The 22,872-nt window shown below is 49.0% G+C and overlaps 1 protein-coding gene across 2 annotated transcripts in view; it reads left to right on the plus strand.

The window, feature by feature from the left end:
- Positions 1-22,872, plus strand: part of Mmd2 (monocyte to macrophage differentiation associated 2) — a 44,936-nt gene that overhangs the window by 12,204 nt on the left and 9,860 nt on the right. For both annotated transcript variants that reach the window (XM_057765453.1, XM_057765452.1), the window contains exons 2-4: positions 17,945-18,026; positions 20,365-20,525; positions 21,207-21,281. In XM_057765453.1, the coding sequence (XP_057621436.1) occupies positions 17,945-18,026; positions 20,365-20,525; positions 21,207-21,281 (318 nt within the window). The remainder of the gene's footprint in view (positions 1-17,944; positions 18,027-20,364; positions 20,526-21,206; positions 21,282-22,872) is intronic.

Below are 22,872 nucleotides of genomic sequence, written 5' to 3' on the forward strand. Positions count from 1 at the left end.
TAACTCCCATACTGGGGTCGGGGTAGAGACAGAGACAGGAGGTTTCTGGGAGCTTGCTGGGCAGCCAGTCTAGCTGAAACAGAGAGCTGCGGGTCCAGTGAGAGACCTTGCCCCCCAAAAAATAAGATGGAGATTGATGGAGGGAGACACGTGATGCCTCTAAGTGCCACAGCACACATGCGTGAGCACCCATAAATAAACATGGACATGTGCACACACCACACATTTGGACAGCTTACAGTCCACCATTGAAGAATGCCATGACAGGAGCTCAAGGCAAGAACCCAAAGCAGAGACAGCACAGAGACAGTGCTTACTGGCTCACAGTCAACTTCCCTACGCAGTCCATTCTTCCCTCGGCAAAGGGACAGCTCCACACTGATTCTCTCCAATCAACTTGCATTAAGAAAATGCCTCAGAGACATGGCCACCATCCAATGTGATGGGAGCAGTTCCTCATCCCCTCTTCCCAAGTGTCTCTAGCTTCTGTCAAGTGGACAAAAACTAAGCCGAGAAGCTGGTAAAGTGCTCACCACGATAGCTTGAGGAACTGAGTTTAGTCTCTAGCGCCCGCATACAAATCTGGACATGGTGGCGTGTGTTTATAACCCAAGTTGGCAAGGTGGAGGCAGGCGGATCCCTGGAGTTCCCTGGCTAGCCAGGCTAGCCTACTCAGGTGGACCCCAGTCAGTGGGAGGTCCTGGCTCAAAAATCAAAATGGACAGCTCCTGAGAAGCAAGACTGAGGATTCACATCTGGCATACACACGTGTGTCTTTACACTCAAGTGCATACACACACACACACACACACACACACACACCATTCACCATTTTCCTGAGAAGCAAGACTGAGGATTCACATCTGGCATACACGCGTGTGTCTTCTTCACACTCAAGTGCATACACACACACACACCATTCACCATTTTCCTGAGAAGCAAGACTGAGGATTCACATCTGGCGTACACACGTGTGTCTTTACACTCAAGTGCACCCACACACACAGTAACTCTCTCTCACACACACATCATTCACCATTTTCTTTGTGAACAATTAGGTTTACCAATTATAAATCTAAATTTAAAATATTTATTTATTTACTTGCTTATTTATTTAATTTTGAGACAAGGGTCTCATTATGTAGCTCTGACTGTTCTGGAACTTATCATGTAGACCAGGCTGCCTCAAACTTAGGGAGATCCACTTGCTTCTGCTGCTGTGCTGAGAGCAAAGGTGCACACCACCAAGCCCGGTTAAGATTTATTTTCAAAATTATGTGTGTGTGTGTCCACGTGAATGCAACATCTGCAGAAACTGGAAGGCTGTTGGATCCCCTGGGGCTGCAGTCACAGGCATCCATGAGTCGTTCAGTCTGGGTGTTGGGAATGGAACTCGGGACCTCTGGGAGAGCACTGACTCTTAACCCCTGAGCCATCTCTCCAGCCCCTCTGTCATTGTTGAGATGGGGTCTTACACTGTAGCCCATGCTTGCCTAGAACTCACTATATGTCCCAGGCTCTCCTTCACTCACAGCCATCCTCCTGCCTCTGTCTCCTGAGAGCTGGCACTTCAGGCATGAGTCACCTCTGTACCTCATGTGTTCATGCCATGAGCAATTGCTGAGTGTGCCCGGCACAGTTGTAATCTCAGCAATCTCAGAAGTGGAGGCAGGAAAGTAGTGTGTGTCAGACCAGTCTCGGCTTGGGCCAGCCAACCCAAACCAACACAGAACAAAACGATCACTTGTCCGTGCCTGTGACGGTCAGGCTCTGTCCTGGCTGCTGGGCTCCAGGGCCAAGACAATTTCCTGCCCTCCCACAGTTCGCATGAGCATTTATGTTTGGCTAACAGAGCTGAGAAGTGGGGTGGGGTGGGTGCAGGGAGGGGTGGGTGTGGTAGAGCATGAACTGTGATGTCTTCATGGGCTACAGGGAGAGGTGAGGAAAGGTAGAAATGGTATACAGTAGGTGCCAACTAGTGGCAGACCAGTTTAGAGGGCCGCTGGACATGCTAGTGGAGCTGTCATTTCAACACTGGTCATAGTGTGCCCTCACCTCCCTCCTTCCTGTCCTCTCTGTTTCCAAGATAGGGTCTCGTTATGTAGCTCAAAATCACCTTGTAGCTCAAGCTAGCTTTCAACTCACCATGTAGCCCAGGCCAACCTCAACTTCATGATCCTCCTGCTTCAGCTTCTGGAAGGCTGTGATGATCTACACCACCGTGCCTAGTCGTTCTCCCTTCTCCCTTTTCTGTTGGTGTGTGTGTTATATGGATGGATGAGTGGATGAAGTGTGTGTGTGTGTGTGTGTGTGTATGTGTACACATGTATAGAGGCCAGAGGTGTGTGTATGTGTGTATGGATGTATGGATGAGGTGTGTGTGTGGATGTATGTGCATGGACATGTATATGTATGTGGTATGTGTATGTGTACATGTATGTGTGGGGTGTATTGTGTATTTGTGTAAACATGTATGTGGAGGCCAGAGGTGAACTTGTGATGTCATTCCTCACCTTTATTTTGTAACAGACTCTCATTGGCTCAGAACATGCCACACAGACCAGGCTGGCTGGCCAGGGAGCCCCAAGGGTCTGCCTGTTCTCGCCTCTTTGACGCTGAGGACATCCTTGGCTTTTCTTTACATAGGTCCAGAGAACTGAACTCAGGGCCCTGTGTTTGAAAGGCAAGCACTTCACCAATCCATCTCCTAGCCCTCTTTTTAAAAGCATTTTTAAGTTATGCATATGTTTGTGTATGTTCATGTGTAGGTAGTATATGTGGGTGCTGGTGCTTATGAAGGCCAGAGGTATCAGAAGCCCTGGAGCTGGAGTTACAGATGGTTGTGAACCACCTGATATGAGTGCTGAGACCCAAACACAATCTTAACCATTGAGCAAGCCAACCTCATCTTATTATCTATCTATCTATCTATCTATCTATCTATCTATCTATCTATCTTCTATTTATTTTTGGGAGAGGTTGGGAGAGGTTTCTCTGTGTAGCCCTGGCTGTCCTGGAACTTGATTTGAAGACCAGGCTACCCTCAAACTCATAGAGATCTGCCTGCCTCTGCCTCCCGAGTGCTGGGATTAAAGGTGTGCCTCCACCACCGAGCCTCGTTTTTGTCTTTTGAACACGTGACTGTAGCCCAGGTTGCCTTGAACTCACTTTTAAGCCAGGGTGGTCTTGACTTTTTGTTTTCTGAGACAGGTCACTGGCCTCATGTGTTTGGACAGGATGTCATGGTGGTTGGAGCATGTGGAGGAGAGCTGGTCACAGGAAGTAGAGAGAGACAGGAAGTGACCAGGAATAAAATCCTCTGAAGGACCCACTCCCAGTGACCTACTTTTCCCCAGATATATCCCACCTCCAAAACTGTCCATCATCTCTCAGAATAGCAGGCCATCTGGAGACAACACATTCAACACATGAGCTTGTGGGGACAAATCATATTCAATTCATAACGGAGTTCGTATAATGCAATATTATCTTTAAATTGTCTCAGGCTGTTTGGGCAGTTATTCCAAAATGCCAAAGACTGAACAACTAATGAACATCTGTTTCTAGAATTTCTTCCCTGGGGAAATGGGAGTAGTGCCCACCCCTCCTCGTAAGGTCCCAGTGACAAGTCAAAGTCTGAATCCATGGGTTCTCTCTGGAGAAATCTATGAGTTTATTGGACTTGCTTACAGTACATGGCTAAGGTTGCTTACAGGAATGTGGGATACCCCCAAAGCGCCCACATCAGACAATCTTTGCCAGCACGGATGGTGGCTTTTCCTTGCCTGTACAGATAAAGTCCCTTCAGTTAACCTCCCAGCAGGTCTACCCCAGCAGCTCTAGGACACAGAAGCCACTTGTAATTAGGAAAGAATGGCATCCGAATGACAATGAGGAGCAGCTGGAAGCTCAGGTGAGTGTCCAGTGATCCCTTGATGAGGGGATGCCAATCATGGTGGACTGGTGCAGCGGGCACAGCTCATCTGATGAAGGTAGTGGCTGTTTGCTTGAGGACCAAGTTTTACAACAGAAATTGAAGTCATAGATGGTGTCTCACATTTGTAACATCAGCACTCGGGATGTGACCCGGAGTTTGTAACATGAGGTAGATCAGGTATTCAAGGTCATCCTTGGCTATGTAGATTCAAAACCAATTTGGGCTATGTTGGACCCTGTCTCAAACACCAAAATAAAAATCAGCCACAATCCGAATAAATCGGAAATTTCCTCGAAGTGCCAGGAACTTTGAATTTGAGATCAGACTCCCAGCATGATCTGTGTTTCCCAGATTTCCGATGTCCAAATAGTTCTTGTGCCCTCACATAGTGCCAAGGCTGGAGAGAACTGGTATCCTCTGAGGAGAGCATGAATTCCACTGATGAGGCTCACACTCCTGACTTCATTGTCTCGGAACCCTTCCTCCTGATGCAATCTTATCCAGCTTGTACCGTATGAATTTGGCAAGGGGGCGTGAGCATTCAGCTCACGACACTGGGGCTCACCAGATTTTACAATTTCACTCGAAGGCCATCTGCCAGCTGTCTCTTCCAGGAGGGTTGGTTGGACCCAGGGTCTGGTCTATGAGCAGGCATTGATAGCCCGTTGGCTTCTGTTTGCTCAGAACTCTTCCTCAGTGCCCCTCCCTGCAGGATATTTGGGGAGCATTCAGTTGCTTTGTAAGAGGTCTCCTCATTTGGAATTTTGGAATAATGGGGTTGTTTCTCTGGATTCCAACAAAGCTGCTCTCTCTCTCTCTCTCTCTCTCTCTCTCTCTCTCTCTCTCTCTCTTCATGTGTGCATGAGTGTGCACAAGCCTGAGGTCAGTGTTTTGTGTCTTCCTCAGTTGCTCTCTACCTTATTTTTGAGGCAGAGTCTCTCACTGAACTTGGAACTCACTAATTTGGCTGGACTGACTGTCTCTATGCTCCTTTCCCCCAACCTAGCTGGGGTTACAGATACACCCTGCCTCACTCAGTTTTTTCATGGGTGTTAGGAGATTTAAACTCAGATATTCATGCTTGTGTGACAAGCACTTACCATCTTGGCCATCTTTCTAGTCCATCTTTTTCAGACAGAGATTCATGAGGCCCAGGTTGGTCTTGAACTCTCAGTGTAGGTCTTGACTCTGTTTCTCCTGTCTTCATTTCTGGAGTGCTGGGATTATAGGTATGTGCTACTATATCCAGCTATCTATCTATCTATCTATCTATCTATCTATCTATCTATCTATCTATCTATCTATCTATCATCTGCCTGCCTGCCTGCCTGCCTGGTCGTCTGATCTTCTGAAGTCTGGGTTTACCAGTTGAGGCTGGCCTTAACTTAGAGCTACCAGCATGCCTGGGTTTATTCTTTGTTATGTAGCCCAGGCTGGTCTCAAACACTATTTAGCTGAGAATGGCTGCTGATACTTCTTGGTCTCCAGAGTGGTAAGATTACAGGCAGGCATCCTGACACCCAACTTCTTACTTTTAATGAATTCGTATTTAATTAACTATGTGGCTGGTGGCTCTATAGCAGCACAGATGTACCACCCGGGGCTTAATGATATTCACAATTGACATTTTTGAAAAGAAAAGTGGAGTGCATGATGCATTTCATGCACAGCTCAACAGGAGACAAGACATCGATGCTTCCAACTACGTTACATTGATCGTTGGAGATAATGGTCAGCTCTTTTTGAGTATCCTGTTGCCTAGCAACCTCACATCCACTGGTCCCTCTGGCCATTAGTTATCAAGATCAGAATCAATTCTGTCAGTCATTAGGGTGCTGCAGTTTCCTGATTACCCCTTCCAGTAGTTTCTCTTAATAAAGAGGACCCTGTCTGCTTCCCCAGCTGTTACTTCCCTTACCTTTCATTGAGTATTTCAAAGTGGTTGAATCCAAGAAAAAGCCAAGACTGTATTTCAAAGAAAGATCTCAGAGGGAAACAAATCGATTCGAATGCATTTGGAGCATGGATATCCTTAGATGTAGGGATGCTACAGCTCTGTGAACCCCTGCGAGGGAGGGAGGGAAAGATGAGGGAGGGAGAAAGAGAGAGAGAACACAATTTGCTCCAGAATGTGTGAGTCTCCCAGGGAATCTATTTGTGGCTACCTTACTTGAGAGCCAATGCCTGGATTCTGTGGAGGGAGGGGGGTGAAATTGGACTGAAAACAAGCTGTTCCATGTATCAGAAAAAACTGTATTATTGTGTGTGTGTGTGTGTGTGTGTGTGTGTGTATAGGGGTGCAGCACATACATGTAGAGGTCAGAGGATAACTGTCCAGAGTTGACTCTTGACTTCCACCATGTCGGTCCCAGGATTAAATTAAAGAAGTTAGGTTTGGAGGGAAGTTCTGTTACCCACTGAGCCATGTCACTGGCCTCTGTATTTTTATTTGACACAGGGTCTCACTACGTAGTTTAGGCTGGCCTCAAACTAGTGATCTTCCTGCATCAGCCTCTTGAGTGCTGCGATCACAGGCATGTGTCATTGCATGTTGTGTTAACTAACCTCCCTCCCTCCTTTCCTCCCTCCCTCTCACACTCCCTTCCTCCTTTTTTCCTTCTAGACAAGATCTCAGGGATCCCAACCAGTCTCAAACTACCTATGTAGCTGAGGGTGACCTTGAACTCCTGATCCTCCTGCCTTTACCTCCCCAGTGCTAGGGTTACAGGCATGCACCACCATGCCTAGTTTTTTGTAGTTGTGGTGGGCTCCAACCGTGACCCTCAAGCATGTTTGGCGAGCACTACCCACCTAACCTCGTCCCTGACCGTTTGTGTACACGTCTTGTAAACCTCTCACATGCGTCTCAGGCTGACACCATAGCTTGGAGCTGTGGTTTGCGAATCTGTGCTGTGGCGTGGTGTCAGGGTTTTTCTTTGCCGGACTGAACTCTGTAGGGATCTGGACTTGGGGTCTTCAGAGCAGAGCACAAAGACCAACTGGGATGGACCCTCTCTTTGGAGCTGTGGGTGAGGCTGCTGGTGTGTACAGGCTAGGGAGCAGGACCTAAGTCTTGCCCTAAGTGAAACTCCCCTGGGTGTACCATTAAATCAGCAGAGCTATATTGGTGGTAGGGCACACTGCTTGCTGATTGCTAGTGGGGTAGGGGGAGAGTGAATGGACTGTCCTGTGTGCACCTCTGTGTTTCCGTCTGTAGAATGGTAGCGCCAAATTATCCTCCCAGTGGAGGAACTGTCTGTGACATGTTCCTGAAGGAGCTCAGCAGGGGGATTCCCATGCCTAGTACTGGAGCTTGAACTCAGGGCCTGCTGCAGGCTAGTCAAGTACCCACTGCTGGTTCATGCCTCTAGCTCCTCACTGGGGGATTCTAGGCAGGCGCTCTACCACTGAGCCACACCCCAGCCCCTCACTGGGGGATTCTAGGCAGGGGCTCTCCCACTGAGCTGTACCCCCTGCCCTTTTTACTTTTTATTTTTAGACAGGGTCTCATTATGTTCTCCAAGCTGATCTTGAACTCCCTTTGCAGCTCAGGCAGGCCTGGAACTTGCTATCCTTCTGCCTCAGCCTCCCAAGTAGTTGGGGGTGGCAGGCCTGCAGCTCTTGGCCTTTGCCTGGCCGTTTTGATGCCATGAGGAGTCTCAGGTGGCACACGCCCAAGGTCTGTTTCCCAGAGACGGAGCCAGGTCACTGTGAGCCTGTGGGAGGAGCTCTGAATATATATGAATGGACACAAAGAAACTGCCTGGGGCTCTAAAGAGAGGGAGCACTGCCTCCCAGGGCCCCACTTGTTCCTGGCTGTCCTTGGCCTCTGTAGGACTGACAGACAGAACTCCCTTTGTCCAGGAGTCTGGGCAAACCTCTTTAGTCTCTTGTCCAAGGGACTCAGGGTCGCCACTGGCAGGCACCAGCCCAGCGGGGGAGGGGCGATGACTGGAGTAACTTTCTCCATCTCTCTGGGGACCTCCACACCCTAGTGACAGGCTGGAGAGAGAGAGAGAGCCTACAGAAGCTGAGGCAGGGTCTCCCAGTCCCCCTCAGCCTCCTCTCTCCGTCAGTTCTGACCCCGTTCGGCTTGGTCAGGCTCCCATTTTTGTCTGTGGACGCCAATCTTCCATTGAAATTAATGGGAACACACCGGGTAGTACGCAGGCCACTCCGCCTTGCCCACTGCTCACCGTATTTCTATGTCCAGCCCTGATTTTTTCCAGATGTGGCCTGGCAGGTCCCCGTGTGGAGTTCCCATCTTTTACTCCCCTGCTCCTGTGGATGGGCATCCAGGGGGTTTCTGACAGTGATTTTAGCCAGCACTGAGCCCACCCAGCAGAAAAAAAAAACAAACTGGGCCTTTGTTTTTTAAAGTTATTTATATCCCCTTCGTGGTGTGTGTGTGTGTGTGTGTGTGTGTGTATGTGTGTAAAACACTGCCCCTGGAAGTGAGACATTTTATTTCAGAGCAATGGAGCTCATATAGCTAACAAATGGAAGTCAAAGGACAACGTCTGGGGGCCAGTTCTCCCCTTCCACCATGTGGGTCCTGGGGAATTGAACTCAGGTCATCAGGCTTGGCTTCGAGCTCCTTTATCTTTCTGACTTTTAGCCACCCTACCCCCTCCCAACATGTATATATTTTTTCTATCGGGTCTTGAGCACTGATTTAAAACCTGTATTTTGGTAATTAAAATGTGTCTGGCTTATTAGATTTTTGTTTTCTTTTTCTCTTTCTTTTTTTTTTCTTGTTTTTTTTTCTGAGACAGGGTTTCTTTGTGTAACAGCTCTAGAACTCACTATATAGACCAGGCTGGCCTCGAACTCACAGATCCTCCTGCCTCTTCTTTCCCAGTGCTGGGATTAGAACCATGCACCATCACTGCCCAGCTAGCGTCTATTTTTAAGTCTCATTAAAGTGCCATGGGTGTGGCTCTGAGGTAGTTGGCGTGAGGGTCTACCCGAAGTACCACCATCAATCACTATCAATTAACCAATGAATCAATCAATCAATAGGGCTGGGGTGTGGCTCCGTTGGTAGAGTGCTTACTTAGCATGTCAAAAGCCCTGGAATCCATGTCTAGTGCTGCGTTAACCAGATGTGGGTGGCACATGCCCAGCATCCCTAACCAGGTGTGGGTAGCACGTGCCCAGCATCCCATCTTGGGCAGCAGATGCAAGGATTGCTGTGATTTCAAGGCCAGCCTGGGCTATCTCTAAAAACTAGTGTATCTCTCGTCCTCTTTGCGTCTCGTCTTTCCCCAGTGTAGCTGGCAGTGAGGTCTGCCTGGCTTTCCCTCATAGCTCCTGCTTTTCCAGGTCAGCAAAGTGGCCTTGCCACTTAAAGACTGTGTGACTACCAGGCATAGTGGAGTACACCTGTCATCCTAGCACTGGGGAGGTGGAAGCAGGAGGCCTGAGCATCCATGGCTAGCCTGGGCTATGTAGTGCTATCCTATTTAAAAGCAAAACATTTAGGTTGTGGTTTCACTTGTCCTTACCTTGATGAATCGACTTCTCAGATGTGTCTGAAAAGACGTTACCTCCACGGTTGGGACTGGGGAGTTTGTTATCTTGTAATGTACTAGCTGTGCAAGCACGAGGACCTGAGTTCCGGCACCTGAAGCCAGGTTCAGAGTGTGTGTGCTATAATTCCAGTGTTGGGGAGACGGAGAATTCTGGGGCTCCCTAGTCAGCCAGCCTAGACTACTGGAAGAGTTTCACGATAATGAGAGACCCTGTCTGATAAACAAGTGGGGCCAGAGGACAAAGGGGTTGATGTGGTAGCATGAGAATCTGAGGTCAGAGTGCCTCAATCCAGGTAGAGCTGGACACACTAGTGTGTATCTGTAATCTTGGCGCTTCTGTGACAATATGGGAGGCCCAGAGAATCCCTGGAAGCCTCCAGGCCAGCTACCATGGCTAACACCATCTCAAACAACGAAGAGGACCTGCCTCAAGCAATGTGGAAGGCGAGAACCAGTGATGGAAGCTATCTACACATGCACGTGCACACACACACACACACACACACACACGAATGTAATGATTTTTTTAAGAAGCAGTTGGGACACACTGCTTGCTCGGTCACCTTCTGCGATCTGCTTGGTGATGGAGAGATGGAGTCATGGATAGTTTGTTTGGGAAGTCTCTGTGCATAGAAGAATTACAAATTGTCCACAGTCAGTAGGGATCATTCCCACAGGTTTCTCAGATGTACTGTTTTCCAACAATCCTTGCCCTGCTCTAGGATATTGCTCTGACTTTGCCTACACCTCGACACTTCACCTTTAAATATGCCAACCTACTTTCTCCCATATGCCCAGAACACTCTTCTCACTCCCCAAACCAAACTTTTGTTTAATCCTGGGACCTAATACCTGGTTACTCACCATGTTCCTCCTCCCTTCAAATAATTCTTAAGATCAAGCTGTCATTGCGGATCTGGCTACTGTGATACAAATGTGCACTTGTGTATTCCATTTTCTATGTGGCCTTTTGAGTTGGTTTCTTTCATTTAGCATAGCTTTTTGGGGGAGAGCTGCAGATTGAACTCAGGACCTTGTGCATGCTAGGAAGTACTCAGTGGAGTGCGCCTGTTGTCCTAGCCTAGTGTTTTTAGGTTCCCCTGAGCTATAGACTATGATAGTCCATAGTTTCCTTTCTTTTTATTTTATTTATTGTATTTGTTTGTATGTGGGGGTACACACCTGCCATGGAAACCTGTGTGGCAGTTAGAGGACCCCTTGTGGGAATTGGTTCTCTGTATCTACCATGTGGGACCCAGGAATCAGCTCAAGTCATCAGGTTTGGTAGCAAATGTTTGTTTGCGCCTCAGCAGCAGCCCGCCTCTGCTGCAGAAGCAGCTATGTCATCACTGCTGCAGCAGCCCATCTCTGCTGTGGAAGCAGTTACATCATCACCTTTTGCCAGGTGTCTTCTCACATGAGCTATTTATGCAACATGTGCACCCTTGCCAGGCACAGCTCTCCTCCCTCTCTCTCTTGCCTCTCTTCTTCCTCTGGTCTTTTCCCTGTTTTCTCTGTTTGTCTGTCTGTCTGCCTGCCTGTATCTCTTGTGTCCCAACATGGCTTTAACTCTTTTGTTTTCCCCCTTCCCCTCACCCAACAAACCTCTTTCACTAACTCTGTTGCTCATGGTATGTTTGCTTAGTGGCGTAATTGGGCAGGGCTTTCTGAGAGGTACCCATCTTGTCTTTCTTTTTTTTCTTTCTTTTTTGATTTTTTGTTTTTTTGTTTTTTGAGACAGGGTTTCTCTGTGACTTTGGAGCTTGTCTGGAACTAGCTCTGTAGACCAGGCTGGCCTCAAACTCACAAAGATCCGCCTGCCTCTGCCTCCTGAGTGCTGGGATTAAAGGCGTGCACCACCACAGCCTGTTTTTTTAACCCTTACAGCCACTTCTCCGGCCCCTCTCATGTATACACTCGCCTGTGTGCATGCAGTGGACTGTACATGTGACCATGAGCTAACAGAGTGACTGCAGGTGTCTTCCTCAGGACCTCCATCTCACTTTTCTGATCGTCTCATATTGAACCAGGAGCTCACCGAGTCTGCTAGACTGGCTGGCCAGGAAGGGCCTTCAGCATTCTGTACTCAGCTGCCAGTGTCTGGCCTTGGATTCTGGCTCAGTTTGGGAGTCTGCCAAGGGGCTGCAACCACACGGCCATCGGGGCTTCAAGGCTGCCCACAGAATGGGAAGTCTGTTCTCCAGAGATGGGAGAGAAGGGCTCAGCCTCCGCCTTTACTTTATCACAGGCCTGCTAAGAGTGCTGGAAATTTCTAGCTATCTTTCTTGGTTTGTTAGTTTCAAACAAGGTCTTTGTTATGTAGCCCAGGTTAGCCTTGAACTCCTAAGTCTGCTGCCTCTTCCTGCCCAGTGCTGGGACTAGCGCACTCAGCTTCCTGTGGTCTTGGGGGTGCTGCTTTGATGGTCAGTTTGGTTCTGAAGCAGCTATTTCTGATATAGTTTGTCTGTTAACATCAGAACTCTGGGGCTGGGGTGGAGAGTGACTTGGGAGGTCAAGTGTCTGCTGCACAAACACAAGGACCTGCATTCAGATCCCCAACACTGCCAGGCATGGTAGTGTACATTTGTAACCCCAGTCCTGGGGAGGCCAAGACTGGTGGATCCCTGGAGCTCACTGGTAACACCGAAGCCAAATCCGTGGCTTCAGGTTCAGTGGGAGACCCTGAGAACTCGGAGGAGAAGGTGAAGAGATTGAGGAAAACACCCAGTGTCAGTCTCTGACGTCCACGGGCACTCAGCACACATGGGTTCAGGGAGGAAGGATTTATTCCAGCTCAAGTTCAGGGCGCTCCCCGTCATGGCAGGCAGGTCAAGGCAGCAGGGCTTGAGGCAGCTGGTCAACTGTACCCACGATCAGGAGAATGGAGAGAGACAATGTTTGCTGCTGCTTACTTAGCCCCACCCCACTTTCGAGACAGGTTCTCACTGTATCTGACTGAGCTGAACTTCTCTGCGTAGCCTAGGCTGGCCCCCAACTCCCAGGGAAGTGCCTGTCTCTGCCTACAGGAGGGTTGGGAGTAAAGGCATAGCCTCTTTCTCCATTTATCCAGTCTAGGATCCCATCCAGGGAATGGGTACCACCTACATTGGGCGGGCCTTCCCCCCTCGGTTATTAAAGTCAAGATGATGCCCACAAGTATTGCTGGAGGCCCGACTCTCGGGTGATTCTAGACTCTGTCAGTTCGTCAGTTAGCACTATCATCGTGCCTAGCACACACAAGGCCTTGGGGTCCTGCTCCAGCACTGCAAAATAAAAGGAATTACACAGAAATAAAAAGGAACAGGGCTGCGGAGATGGCTCAGTTGGCAGGTCCAGTGACAACTGTGGACTGGCATCCAGTTCTCAGCACGCACATTCAAACTGGGAGTGAGATCAACCTCTCCATACATGTGTGGGCACACACACACAAAGTGAATAAACAAAGCACCTCCTAACAAAGCCACCGCAGCATGCTGAGTCAATGGAACAACCTGGCAGTGAAAGGAGCTTGTCGAGCATGGCTGCTGGAGTTTGAGCCCTGGCACCCGCAAGATGGAAGGAGAGAACCAACGCTGTTGTTTGCTGACCTTCACACAGACACCTTGATTCCAAGTCTCTCTCTCTCTAAAAATAAGGAAAGAGTATATAACAACACAGGTGAAGCTCGATTGCGTTATAATAAATGTTAAACCTGGCTTAAAGGCTGTGCATTGGGGTAAAAGAGAAAAAACAGTTGAGGAATGACTAAAATGATCTTTAACAAGGATTGTTTTTTCACTGTTGGGGATAGAAACCAGGGCCTGGTACATATTAGGCATGTGGTCTCCTGCTAAACCACACCTCCAGAACCTCACTGGCAGGGTGGGGGTGGGTGGGGAGTGGGGGGGTAGGGTGGGGTGGGGTTTCCAGGCAGGTGCTCTATTACTGACCCCACCCGCACCCCCTCACTGGGTAGGGTTGGGGATTTCAGGCAGGTGCTCTATTGCTGACCCCACCCGCACCCCTCACTGGGGTTCCAGGCAGGTGCTCTATTGCTGACCCCACCCGCACCCCCTCACTGGGTAGGGTTGGGGGTTTCAGGCAGATGTTCTATTGTTGACCCCACCCGCACCCCCTCACTGGGGGTTCCAGGCAGACACTCTATTGCTGACCCCACCCGCACCCCTCACTGGGGGATTCCAGGCAAGTTCAGTACCATGGAGCTGCATCCTCAGCCCTAAGGTTTCTTTCAGCACAGTCCATTTTTCTTTGGCAGGCACAATTCCTCTCTGGTTCATTTGCATAGACTGTTTGCTATTCCAAGCACAGCTCCCTTCCACCTAAGAGCGCTTTGTACTGTACTGACTCAGCCATTGCTTTTCTGAAACCGGGTCTCAAGTAGCTCAGGTTAGCCACAAATTCACTGTGTAGCTCCGGCTGCCCTTAACGTCCTGATCCTGACCTGGGGTTACAGGCAAGTGTTGTTATATCCAGCTGCATTATTTTCGTGTGATGGTGACTCCACGATCAAAACAATCTTTTCAAACCCCCAAAACCATGTTACAAAATAGGGAGACATTTTTATGTATACAAATGAAAACCCAAAAAGTGAATTTGTTGTCCTTTAAAATGCCCGTCTAGGGTTTTTTGAAGAAAAACACCAGGTCACAAGGAGTTAAGAGAAAAATCCATGGGTCTGTGGGGTGGTGGGAATGGCTTCCTGGACCTTTGCCAAGCCATGCTCCCCCCACCTTCAAGCCTTTCTTTTTTCCCCCTTCATCACCCTCCATTCAATAGCTGCAGCCTACAGGAGAGACAAGGGGAGTTTTGTAGAAGACAGAAATAAATAAATAACGGCCTGCCCCAGGTCGCCACGGCAACCATGACATCACCCTGGACCACATGGCCGGCACCATGGGTGGCTTGCCTGGAGTTAAAGGCGGAGGAGAGCATAGGGTGGCTCCTGGTGACAGGTGCAGGACCTCTTCCCCGCAGAGGGTGATAAGCTTGCTACCCACCTTCAGATCAGCTGGTGGCAGCATCAATTGTCACTGCTTCTTGGGGGTTTTGACAGAGCTAATGAATGCACCTTCTGCAGCAGGGGCCGGCGTCCTCTGTCTGCGTGAATGGAGTAGCTGACACTCAGGACTTGGGCACACAGTTATTCTTGCAGTTCTTGGAGGGCTGACTTCCAGGATCGAGGTGTGGGCAGGCTTGTTCTTTCTAGTTCTGAGGTCTCCTCTTCTAGGTTCTGGGACCTTTTGGTGACTTGGAGACATGTTATTTCCATCTCAGCCTCTGTGACAGGAGGCCATCGCTTCCCTGAAGCTGTCTTATATGACATCCTTTTCTATATTGTTCTGGGCCTTCTGAAAAATTATATTGTTGGTATTAGGACTTGAACCTAGGGTCTTGCATATGTTGAGCCACATCCCAGCCCCTCACTGGGGGATTCTAGGCAGGTGCTCTACCACTGAGCCACACCCCAGCACCTCACTGGGGGATTCTAGGCAGGTGCTCTACCACTGAGTCATACCCCAGCCCCTCCCTGAGGGATTCTAGATAGCAGCTCTACCATTGAGTCACACCCTAGCCCCTCCCTGGGGGATTCTAGATAGCAGCTCTACCACTGAACCACATTTCCAAACCTGTTTGTGCTTTTAGTCAGGACCCCACTGAGTTGCCCAGAGCTAACCTCAGCCTCACTTCTTGTCACCAGCAGCTCTCAAACTTGTGACCCTCCTATCTCATCTTCCTAACTAGCTTGGATTATAATAGGCCTGTACCATCAACATTGCATGCATGTCTGGTTTTCTTTTTTTCTTTTTAATTTAATTTAATTTTTTACGTGTATGAGTGTTTTGTCTGCATGTGTATGTCTCAGATCCCCTGGATCTGGAATTATAGACAGCTGTGAGCTGTCACATGGGTACCAGGAATTGAACTCGAGTCCTTTGGAAGAACAGCCAGTGCTCTTAACCGCTGAGCTAACTCTCCAGCCCCCGCATGTCTGGCTTGCAATCTGCCCCTGCCAAGGCACCCAGATCCTGGCATGGGAAACACTGGGAGTTGGTTGTTACGGCCGAGAAGCCCTGGGACTTTCAGCCTGGCATCTTAGTTTTCTCACCTGTCTGATGAGCTCAGCGCTGCCCTGTCCATGTAACAGTGGGATTGCGTGACCAGGACTGTGCAGTCGGGGTGGATGCTATGGAAGAACGGTGATCAGAGCAGCGAGTCACGGGAGCCGACATGGCGTCTGGAGCCATCGAGGTATCGTCATAAATCAGACACGGGAGCACCAGAACCGGCAACCTTACTCAGCCTTCGTCCCTGACTTGCCACACCAGCATTCCAGAAGCTAGCCTACAGAAGGCAGCCAATAAATGCTCTGTGGACTATGGTAGCAGAGACCAAGCTCGCAGAAAGTCCCCCATCGAAGCTCCAGCGTATTTACCAGCATGAATCCAGTATACAAAAATGTTCAATAAATGGTCCCTGACATGGAGACAGCGTAGAGAGGGTGCTCCACAAATCTCCATCTACTGTATCAGGAGAGTGCTGGCATACAGAAGATACAAAATCAATGTTCCAGGGACCTCACCTTGATCTAGCAGGTACTCAGGAAACCTCAAAGAATCATGATACACAGAGGTCTCTTTGTTCTGAGCTCTCCATTTTGGGGGAATGCACAGTTGTCATTGAGGTCGTGTGTGTGTGTGTGAACATGCATGGGGACCCCAAAGGAGGATCCTGGGTAGTTTTCTCTACCGGTCTCTACTTTGTTACCTCAAGACAGGGTGTATATAACGGTGTATATAACGGCCAGCGAGATGTCAGGATCTGTCTGTATGTCCTCTCTCCGCCCCAGTGCTGGTGTTATAGGAGTTACAACCACACCCAGCCTTTTTACATGAGTGCTTGGGATTCAAACTCAGCAAACACATTTCCGCCCTGAGCATTTCCTCAGCCTGTGGAACTGGGATCTTGATGTCTTTGGGTGGCATCTGCCTCCCCCTGGTGGAGGATGCTGGGCAAAGCCCCAGGGGAAACTTGAGAACCTGCGTGCAGAGAACATTGCATAGCTCGCTGCTTCTGTTTTTTGGGCAGAGAACCAGGTGTGCACAGGTGTTTCTATCTGTAGATTGGGGACACCTCTTCCTGGTCCCACCGACTCACAGGTGTCAACCAGGATAACTGAAGTGCCCCCCACTCTCACATCACGGTAGAGCCAGGCTCAGAAGCCAGCTGGGCTGGACCACGTTTTTTGCCACCTGGTGATGTCACTTCTCTGCTCCAAACTGTGCTGTGTGAGACTAAGGTGAGGCAAAGACATTTTGAAGATTTCACACACCAACACACAAGAAATGTTTATTATTTTAAAATGTTTATTTATTTATGAGACAGGGTCTCAATATGTAGCCCTGGCTGTTCTGGGACACCCTGTGTAGACCAGGCTGGCCCTGAAGTCACAGAGATTTACTTACTTCTTACTCTTAAGAGCTGGGATTAAAGGCATGAAGCACAAATGTTTATGTGTGTGTGTGTGTGTGTGTGTACTGCTGGTATTCAAAGAGGCTAAGAGGGCATCAGATCTCCTGGAACTGGAGTTCCAGGGGTTGTAGACTACATGATGTGGGGTGTTAGAATCTGAACTTGGGTCCTCTGCGAGAGCAGTATGAGCTCTTAACCCCTAACCCATCTCTAACTCCAGGAGTTTTTATTCTTAAGAGAAATTTAACTCTGAGAATATGGCTCAGTTGGTAGAGTGCTTGCACGGTTTGTGTTCCATCCCTGGCGCCATGGTGCACGTCTGTAATCCCAGCACTCAGAATCCTCCTGCCTCTACCCCCCCCCACACACATGCGGGACTTACACACGTGCACTGATTGCATCAGTTTATGAGGTGCTAAGAACTTATGGTGGTACTAAGAACTTTGCCCATGCTAGGAAAGCACTCAGCCAACTGAGTTGTATCCCCATCCCCAGTAAAGAAACATCACATTTAGGATCAGACATGAAACACTTGGCAGAAGAAGATGTTTATTACCTAGGGCTGAGGAGATGGCTCACTAGGTAAAGCACCTGCTGCACAAGCATGAGGACCTGAGTTCAAATCCCGGAATTTATGTAAATGGCAGGTGCATGCAATGGCAGAACTTGCAGTGGGAAGTTGGCATGTGGCTGAGAGGGGCAGACTCCAAGGCTCACTGGCCAGCCAGCTCTGAAATGATGAGCTCTGGGTCTAGTGAGTGACCCTGTCTGAAAAAAAGGAGAGGGGTACGATTGAGGCAGACACTCGGTGTTGGTTACTGGCCTGTGTGTACGAATACAAAAGTAAGCACCACACAAACACATACATGTAATCAAAAACCGTGAATACCCAGAAAAGGAGACAGAAGGAAGGAGAGAGAAGGAGGGAAGTTGCGTAGGTGAGAATCTGGAGTCTGGCTTCCTCATCCAGTCTTTCTGAAACTCTTTCTGCCTCTCATTGCAGGTTTATGAATGACCGAGTCCCAGCGCACAAGAGGTACCAGCCCACAGAGTATGAACACGCAGCCAACTGTGCCACCCACGCTGTGAGTTGACTTACGGGGTACTGACATGGGGACCCTTCAGGGTGAAGAAGGCACTCTTCTCAATCTATTGTGTATATTATCTGTGTATATACGTAGGTGCGTGCAGGTGCCCACAGAGGCCATCAGAGGGCGACAGATCCCCTAGAGCTGGAGTTTGGCAGGTGTGAGCTGCTCAGTGTGGGTGCTGGGGTTGAACTCAGGTTCTCTAAAAGAGCACGGAAAGCTGGACGTAATCGTTCAGCACTTTAGTCTCAGTGTTCTGGAGGCAGAGGCAGGAGGATCTCTGTGAGTTCAAGGCCAGCCTCTACATAGCAAGCTCCAGGACAGCCATGATGCAGGTGTGGAGAGCTGAGGACAATTTCAGGTACCAGTTCCCACCTCCCACTTTGAGATGGTCTCTGTTGGACAGGTGTAGACCAGGCTAGCTGGCCCATGGGTTTCTGGGAATTCTGTCATCTGACTGTAGAAATGCTGGGATTGTGTAGACATGCCAGGACCATGTGACCCAAACCACAGGAATCCGAGTTTAGAGCAGCGAGGTGTTGAGGAGGAGGACCAGGAATGAGAAGATAGAATGCTGAGATCCTCTCTCTCTCTCTCTCTCTCTCTCTCTCTCTCTCTCTCTCTCTCTCTCTCTCTCTCTCTCTCCCCACGAGGCAGAGTTTCTCTGTGTAACAAGTCTGGCTTAGATCAGGCTGTCCTCAAACTCAGAGATCCCCTGCCTCTGCCTCTCGAGGTCTGAGATTAAAGGTGTGCGCCACCACCATATCTCACATAGTATTTGCAGAAGGAAATGGGACAGAACCAACAGAGACCTATCACGCAATGGGGCAAAGTCAGCAGGGAGCTGATCAAGCAATATTTCACAAATGAGACACAAGGTATCTCAAGTAGTCCCAGACTGAGCACACAGTGGCCTTCGGATGATAAGAACAGCCCTTTCCATGGGGGAAGATTTAGATTCCCAGGATCTGAAATTGCAGCTCCCCCAAGACACAGCCCCCGGGGCCATTACTGACTCTGCCAAGTATGTTCATGGTTTTAGATTGGGAACTATGTTTCTTCTCTGTATATCAGTGCCCTAGGAAAGTCTGGCTTTGGTCTGGCTCCTGACAACTGCATCTGGTTTTATTTGGGTTCTCAGGATCAAAACTCCAGTTCTCACACTTGATGGAAAGGGCCTTACCGTTGAGTCACTCACCCTGTCCATGATGCACAAGTTTTAATTTGTAATCTTAATTTTATGTCTATGGGTGTTTTGCCCGGATGTATGTCTGTTCCCGGAGTGCATGCGTGGTGTCCACAGAGGCCAGACGATGAGCTCAGACCCCCTAGAGCTGGAGTTACAGACAGCTGTGAACCACTATGTGGGTGCTGGGAATTGAACCTGGGTCCTCTGGAAAAACAGCCAGTGCTCTTAACTACTAAGTTGTCTCTTCAGCCTCCAATAGGTACAGTTTTTATGTCTTATGGATCAGTTAACGTTTTTGAAAAATTAAAATAGACCCCATTCCTCTGAAATGAAACATTTCACTTCTTTAGTGGTGCTGTTAGCCCACAGGCTTGGTGGGCACCATCTTGGTATTGGGTAGCATGATCTGGAGAAAAGGAGGGAGTCAGTGCAGAGATCTTGGGGCTTGGTACTCCTGTGGCATTGTTCAAAAGTCTGAGCCTGGCCAGCGAAGAGGGCTCAGTTAAATGCTTTCTACACAAGCACGGGGACCTGAGTTCAGTTCCCAAGGCCTACATGGTGGAAGAGAACTGCCTATCTCTGATCTCCAATAGTGCACTCTTGCAGCGCTCATACACGCGTGCACACACACGCGTGCGTGCACACACACACACACACATTAAAATGTTTCAAACAAACAAGCAGGGTAAACAGTGCCTCAGGAAGGTTGCCTGAGGTTGACCTTTGACCCTCACACACATGTGCAAGGAAGTGTAACTTTATATTAAGTCATATAAAAAGCCTGCTGTGCTCCACATCACACGCCCCCTCCATCCCACGCACAAGGGCTGGGCCTAGGGGGTGGGGAAACCGCTCGGCAGCTGAGATCATTCGCTGCTCTCGCAGAGGCTCTGAGTCTGTTTCGCAGCACCCATGTCACGGGTGCCGTTTTAAGATAGCCCGCACGTCTTAAAATCATCTGGAGGTCCAGCTCCTTGGGACTCAGTGCCCTCTTCTGGCGTCTACTGACTCCTGTACTCATGTGAATAACCCCACCCCCACCCCCACGACACCCGTATACCCAAACTTAAAACTTAAATGCCTCTTTAGGAAATATATCTATTTTTTAGAAAAAGGCTGGCCCTGTTCTGTCTTCTCTCCCTCTAGTTCTGGATCATTCCTAGCATCCTCGGCAGCTCCAACCTCTACTTCCTGTCCGATGATGACTGGGAGACCATATCTGCTTGGATCTATGGCCTTGGCCTCTGTGGCCTCTTTGTGGTATCCACCATTTTTCACACCGTCTCCTGGAAGAAGAGCCATCTCAGGTACCCCCGTCCAACCCTCGGAAGGGCACATGGACGTACACTGTATACACGCATAGTCAGAGGCGAGCCAGTATTCACATTAATGGGTGTCGGGAGGTACCCCCACACATCCCCACAATGGCAGGCAGCCTGGACAGCTGTTGCTCTGGTCCCTCACAGCTGGAGAGACTGAGGCTGGAGGGGGGTGTCTACAGGGTGGGGTGGGAATCTCAACTCTGCCTCTCAGTCTCTCCCACTGGGGAAGACAAGGCTGTCCCCTTGTGTAACACCTGATTCTGTGTTACACTCGGTACAGCTCGTGTGCCAGGCAAGGGCCTAGAGATTGAAAGAACACACAAGAGACCTGGGTCATTCGAAAGGAGATCAGCCGAAAGCCGTTTATTCAACCTTGGGGAAATCCTTACCTAGCTGCCCTCCCACAAGGAATTCCCCCCCACGCAAGTGGGAAATTGCCACACCCAAGATGGAGTAAACAATGCCCTACAGCTAATCACCAGGTGGGGCGGAGGGAGCACAGGAACAAACAGAATGTTTTAGCTGGCTGACCAGAAACTGTCCTCAAGATGAACCCCAGGAGCAGGGGTACACGCATGGGCCCTACACCCACGTAGTGAGGTGGGTGCTCCCATGCTTCCCTGCCACACAGGGGCTATGACCTGCCGCCTTCTCTATCTGCCCTAGGATGGTGGAACACTGCCTGCACATGATTGACAGGATGGTCATTTACTTCTTCATCGCGGCCTCCTATGCTCCTTGGTGAGTGCCAGCACCCACCCCCACCCCGCCCTGCTGGCTTCCTTTTTCCTGCTTGAATTTCTGCCTGCATTCCGGTGGGTAATTGGTGACCACACAGACAGCGGAGTAGGTGGAAAGACGTACTCGTCCTTTTTCTTGTGCCAAGAAATACCCACTTATTGCCAGCTTCTCACGTATCCTTCAAGGGTTGCTATAGGCAAAAAAGAGCAAGTGTATACATCTGTGTATGCAAGTACTTATGTATACATTAGCATATATTAACATATATTTACAGATATAAATAGATGTCAATGACTATAAATCTATAGACACACTTGCACATATATGCAGATATGCATGTGTTTTTTGTTTGTTTTTTATCATTAATTTTTTTCGTGATGGGGGAGAGAAAGAGGGAGAGAGAGATGGTCTCAGGTTACCTAGGCTAGCCTTGAATTCCCTATATAGCTGAAGCTGGCCTTGGATTCCTGATCCTTCTGCATCCACTTTTACGATGCTGAGATCACAAGTGTGTAATACGGTGCCTGGCTTTTATATGTGTATTGAAAGTATTACTTATTGCTAGGTGTGGTGGCACACACCTTTAGTCCCAGTACTTGGGAGGCAGAGGCAGGTGGGTCTCTGTGAGTTTGAAGTCAGCAGGGTTACATAGTGAGACCCTGTTTTTTTAAAAAAACTCATTTTAAGATATGTTTATCTTTTTTTCCCCCTGTGATGCTGGGAATCAAATCAGTTCTCTGTCACAGAGAAACACTGCCTCTCTATGTTTCATACCTGTATTGTACATTATAAAGTGTTTATTTAGACAAGTGTGTGGCATGTACTGGCTACCCCAGACTTTCGGAGGCCGAGGCGGAGTTTGAGGTCAGCCCTGGCTGTATAGTGAGCCCCTGTCTCGAAAACAAAATAAAACCCAAAGCATCTATTTATAGTTTTGCCTTCTGCCTGTTTTCCTTTCGTGTGCACACACGAGCGTGTGTGTGTTGTACATGTGTCTGTAAGTGTTTTATGGGTGTTGATTCAGGCATCATCCCCTCGTTCATTCTTCACCTTGCTATGAGGCGGGATCAGGAGCTTGGATGACCACATTTCTTCCATACAGAAAGCAGAGAGCTACTGTGATGTGGGTGGAGCTTAGACTTTCTTTCACTCGTGCTAAGTAAACATCTGTCTCCCACACCTCTGCTGAGATGGCTTCTGCTCTGCCGTGTTGGCAGGTCAGAAACATCTGACTTCAGTCTCCTTGATCTGAGGCTTCAGGACTAAGGATCTGATGCCCTCTTCTGGCCTCCACTGGCATCTGCACTCAGTGCACCCCTCCACCCTACCCCATATTAATTTTAACAATTTTTAAGAGTTTTCTCCTCTAAGGAATTCATCCCAGAGAAGAGTTGAAGGCTCTGCACCACCAGTGTCTTACTGGCTTTTCTAAGCCTCTTGGTAAGGGGCTCAGGTCTCTCTGCATCTACATGGAATCCATCTTGTTGCCTTGCCCTTGCTTCAGACTGTGATAAGGAAGAAAGCATTTATTTCAGCTGGTGACTCAGGAGTACAGCCCTGCATGGCAGGAATTGAGGAAAACTGGTGGCAC

This window comes from Chionomys nivalis, chromosome 3, assembly GCF_950005125.1.
Source record: "Chionomys nivalis chromosome 3, mChiNiv1.1, whole genome shotgun sequence".
Classification (NCBI taxonomy): domain Eukaryota; kingdom Metazoa; phylum Chordata; class Mammalia; order Rodentia; family Cricetidae; genus Chionomys; species Chionomys nivalis.